Source organism: Micropterus salmoides, unplaced genomic scaffold, assembly GCF_014851395.1.
Source record: "Micropterus salmoides isolate LMB-PRFRI ecotype aquatic unplaced genomic scaffold, ASM1485139v1 Ms_hic_scaffold_11, whole genome shotgun sequence".
Taxonomy (NCBI): Eukaryota; Metazoa; Chordata; class Actinopteri; order Centrarchiformes; family Centrarchidae; genus Micropterus; species Micropterus salmoides.
Genome location: NW_024040152.1, coordinates 31,766,741 through 31,771,009, shown reverse-complemented (window position 1 = coordinate 31,771,009; position 4,269 = coordinate 31,766,741). Strand labels below are relative to the sequence as shown.

At 38.5% G+C, this 4,269-nt stretch overlaps 1 protein-coding gene across 1 annotated transcript; it reads left to right on the top strand.

Annotated features, from left to right (window-relative positions):
• The first annotated feature begins 977 nt into the window (after positions 1-977).
• LOC119898351 lies at positions 978-3,250 on the top strand. Its single transcript, XM_038712561.1, has 7 exons — positions 978-1,107; positions 1,239-1,328; positions 1,458-1,535; positions 1,733-1,793; positions 2,106-2,144; positions 2,223-2,322; positions 2,864-3,250. Exons 1-7 carry the CDS (start codon positions 981-983, stop codon positions 3,248-3,250), a joined length of 882 nt encoding a protein of 293 aa, XP_038568489.1. The 5' UTR covers positions 978-980.
• The last annotated feature ends 1,019 nt before the right edge of the window (positions 3,251-4,269 follow it).

The following is a 4,269-nucleotide window of genomic DNA, read 5'->3' as shown; positions in this document are numbered from 1 at the left end:
ATGTTTTATGCAGATTACTATCTAATTTGTATAATTATTACATGCATATAAAGTATAACATGAACAGCTTCACTATTTTTTCTGACTTAAAGGAAAAGTGGATACATACAACCTCTTCATCTCAGTGCGTGCGCTCAATTGCTCTGGTGCGCGGCGATACTTTGAGTGTCCAGTTCATTCATTAGGATCCAAACAGAGATGAAGTTAAAAGCGACAAAAAACACCACGCCACGTTTTATTTTGTCTCACCATACTTGGTCGTGTAACTACTCGTGTAACTATATTTAAATAGGGAAAACGTGGAGGTGTTTGGTCGTTTCTAACTTCATCTCTGTTTGGATCCTAATGAATGAACTGGACTCAAAGTATCGCCGCGCGATTGAGCGTACGCACTGAGACGAGAGAGGTATGTCAACTCGTCTTAGTTAAGGAAATTACATTGTTTAATATGAAAAAACGGTGGAGGGTTCCTTTAAAGATAAAATAAAATAAGCTACACCTAGGCCCTCTGATCCAAGCCCTGTCTGAATGGTCAAGGTGAAAGCATTACACTCCACTCAAGTAACATGCAGTAGGCCTAGCTGTGCTGTGAGAGAGCCAGGACAATCATTATGTACCATAAAAGTCCCAAAAAAACAGCAGAGCAGGAACAGGAGGGCAAAATAACTCCATAGACCACAGCAGTGTGAGTAGAGGAAAACATCACATTTGCACAGCAACACACAATATGAAACACACTAAGCGGACTACTTGATTACTATAAACAAATTATTTACACAGCATTTCTACAGCAATGATTCTGTCCCAAGCTTTTGAATCCATATAAGTGGTTGATCACTGTAACCGTGATCACTATAAGCAGTTTACACTGAAGTACGATCATGCTCAGTGTCAGCATCTATTCTACCACTTTGCTTTAATCACAGATCAAGTACAGCACTAGGCGGCTCGATGGGTTTGGACTCACAGACGGGGAAGGAATGGAAAGGCTGTGGTCTTTTCTCCGAAGATTTGCCAGAGTCACAAAGGAGATGACTCCATCTCACCGCCTCGATCTGTTGACTGATGCCCTTTTGCATTATGGACGGAGGAAATCAACTGACCTAGGTTTGTCCACAGCAGCATAACCTGTCAAAATTCTGTGCTGGTGGTTCACTGTTTATACATTTTATATTTTCTGGAGTGAAGCTGATCACTCACAAATTGGTCAGCATAAGTAAATTAAACTGTGTTTGCAGAGATGCAGCTCCTGCAAAGACTAGACAGAGCAGAGAAAATATCAATTCTCGCTCAAGAAGACATCTCATCTGTCATCAGAGACGCACCAGGTAAACAATGCACATAAGAAGCAGGAAACAATAGTTGTAAACCGGAGAATTTTAGATTCTGTTTACAAGCGCATTTTGCATGGAGTATGTAGTATTGATGTCTTGTTTTCTGTTATTTTTGTTGTCTAGTGTTGGTTTCTGAGGGAGACATGGAGAAATGGAAGAAAAGAGAGATGGAGCTAGCCCATCAGAAACAGAGACCAATAAGTAAGCAACTGAAGTGAATGGGTGAATGTCTTGAACACTGTATGAAGGTCATGCAAATTATTAGCAAAGAGTATTGCAAATATGTTATACTTACCTTTCCGTGTACAGTAATGAAATACAATCCTGCAAGCTATGTGAAGTTACATGAAATGAAACAATGTATTAGAGCAGTAGTAATGTCTTTATCTGTTCTCCAGACACTGTCTGTAAATGGAAAAGGGACTACATCATCCAGCTGATTCAGTTCTACAAGTTCAAGTAAGAGTTTAATGTGTTTATGTAAAACTATATGGTAATTACAGCTGTCTTTCAGTGCCCTGCTGATGTGCTTCAGCATGGAAGTAGGTGTGATTACAGTAACAGCATAGCTTTGAAGGAAACCGTTACAATGGTTATAAATTAAGAGTTGCTATAATACTGCAGTAATTGAATATGTTGTGATTAGTAATCAATTATCACCAAGGCCTCCCTAATAACGTATGCACTCTTTGGTCTGGGGTGAACCACAGAAATGCTTTCTGCTTGGTACCTAATGAATTTTTGTGCTGTGTTTTTTATTTTTATGTATAGATCTGGGACTCGTGAGTCGTACATGGAGTGTGAAACAGAGTAAGCAGTAATCTGTCACTGTTCTCTGAGCAAGTGTGTAAATAACTATTAATAATATTTCTTTTCTGACCATTGTAGAATTGAGGACTCTCTGCTGAACATAGAGAAAAAACACCGGATTGGGAGAAGATGGCAAGAATCTGACTCAGACTTCCATCTACCCTTAAAGATGTTGACTGTGAGCTCAGAGGACAACTAATCTTCAAAGCTAGAACCGAATCAAGGGAGAGAACAGTCCTCCTCCATCTGAAAAGAAAATATCCAGGTAAAGTGCTGTGGATACGTAGATGGGCTACATTAAGATATTAAGTTCAACTTTGAAAAGGACCATAACACACACTAATAAATGAATTTATCTGCATGCGTGTTTCCTATCTTTGCTACAGATGGGCAGGGCATTGCCATTAGACTTTCCAAGCAGATTGCCAGCTCCAACAAGAGACTGAGACAGGCAATAAAAGAATACAACTGCATTCAGTGGCCACCACAGATGAGCATCTTCCCTACAATAATTGATTTTCAGGAAGCATGTGATCCCTCTTGGCAAGTCTACTTCTGCTTTGATGACACTGTAAGTATAATTACCTAACCCTAGTAACCACACAGCAGTCACTCAAGAAACAATCTGACAACCGCTCACCAACCACAACTACCTGCCCATCATTTTTGAAACCACCTGGTAACATGGTATAGCGTTTTTTATTTATCTTATCTTTCAGATTGAAGAAGATAATGTTTCGAGGACTCTAAAAAGGCGAGGGATTGATGCCTTACATATGAAGACTCGGGCAGCTGAGGAAAAGCGCATGCTTTATCAGGAAATGAGAACTGTAATTGAACACCTCCATCAGCAGCATGCCTTTCTGTGCTCTGCCATCAAAGACACAGATCAGCCTGGTGCAAAAGCTGCGCTCACCCAACGTCTCCATCAGCTGGAAAGAAAACGATATCAAGCCACTGTGATGTTTCACCCACATGTACCAGACATTGTTCCTGTAGACAACTCCTACTTGTGTCAGGCCCTCCCCATGTCAAGCATACAGACACTAGTATACAATGATGATGGTGATAATGAGGATGACACTGAGGATGACCATGATAACTAGGAATGTAATCACTGGTATGACAGGACAGGGCCTGTATTTACAAAGTTCACAAAGACGTGTTGTTTTAATAGGTCTGATCTATTTTAAAGCTTAGGTACTATATTTAAGCACATATTGCCACTAGTATATGAGTACAAAATTGTGTGTTTACCATATTGTGATATTACTTATTTATTGTAATGTACAAATGTGGTTATGTGTGAGAGCTTTGTTTTCTTTTTAGTGAGCTCACCAAACCAAATCCCCTTCAACTGAGTTGAAATGACAATAAAGTATGGAATCTTGAATCCTCTGAATCAACTATAAGTTTGTAAAACTAAAAGGGAACATACATGTGTATTGACTCTACAATACACCTTTCTCATAATGAGTTATAGCCATGTTTTCAACCATTGTCATAGCACCTATTCACAGCACACATAAATTAAATAAAAAGAAAAGTAGCCGTAATTTACTTAATAAATGACAGAATAGTTTTACAGTCATAATCCACCAGACAGTGTGCCACCTCCAATACAGTAGGTTCTTCTTACATAACAGTACAGTAGGTTCTTCTCTTCCTCCAATTGACTGCTTAAATTTTATTTTCACATTCTTAGTTCAGTTAATGTACATTACATTTAGTTTTTCTTGCATTTAGTTGCTATGTGGTTGCTATTGACGCTATAACTGAAACCACGCAGCTTGCATGACGTACTTCCGCCCGAAATTATTTTATTCACAGACACTTTTTAAAATAATTAATTCAACATTTGTCCACAGAAAAACCACAACTTGATAACTCAACATTACGATATGTTAATTTTAAGGTTAACACTTTTAACAATACTCCTTCGATTATGAGAAACACGGAAGTGCATTGTGTTGTGGGCGGGATTAAGGGTTATCCTGTTTCGGCTAAAATAGCTTAAATAAATCAACATATTTACATTTTCTTAGCGTAGATCATCTAGATACAGTGTAATCAATAGTTTGGCTGTACTAAATGTTTGATTTATTCAGTAGATATATCTTTTTAC

Bases quoted from the DNA above. Each gene is read 5' to 3' on its own strand.
- LOC119898351 (XM_038712561.1), top strand. From the start codon at position 981: ATGGAAAGGCTGTGGTCTTTTCTCCGAAGATTTGCCAGAGTCACAAAG. The intron at 1,329-1,457 runs GTAAACAATGCA...TTTGTTGTCTAG, and splicing joins TGTCATCAGAGACGCACCAG to TGTTGGTTTCTGAGGGAGAC. The intron at 2,323-2,863 runs GTGAGCTCAGAG...CTTATCTTTCAG, and splicing joins TACCCTTAAAGATGTTGACT to ATTGAAGAAGATAATGTTTC.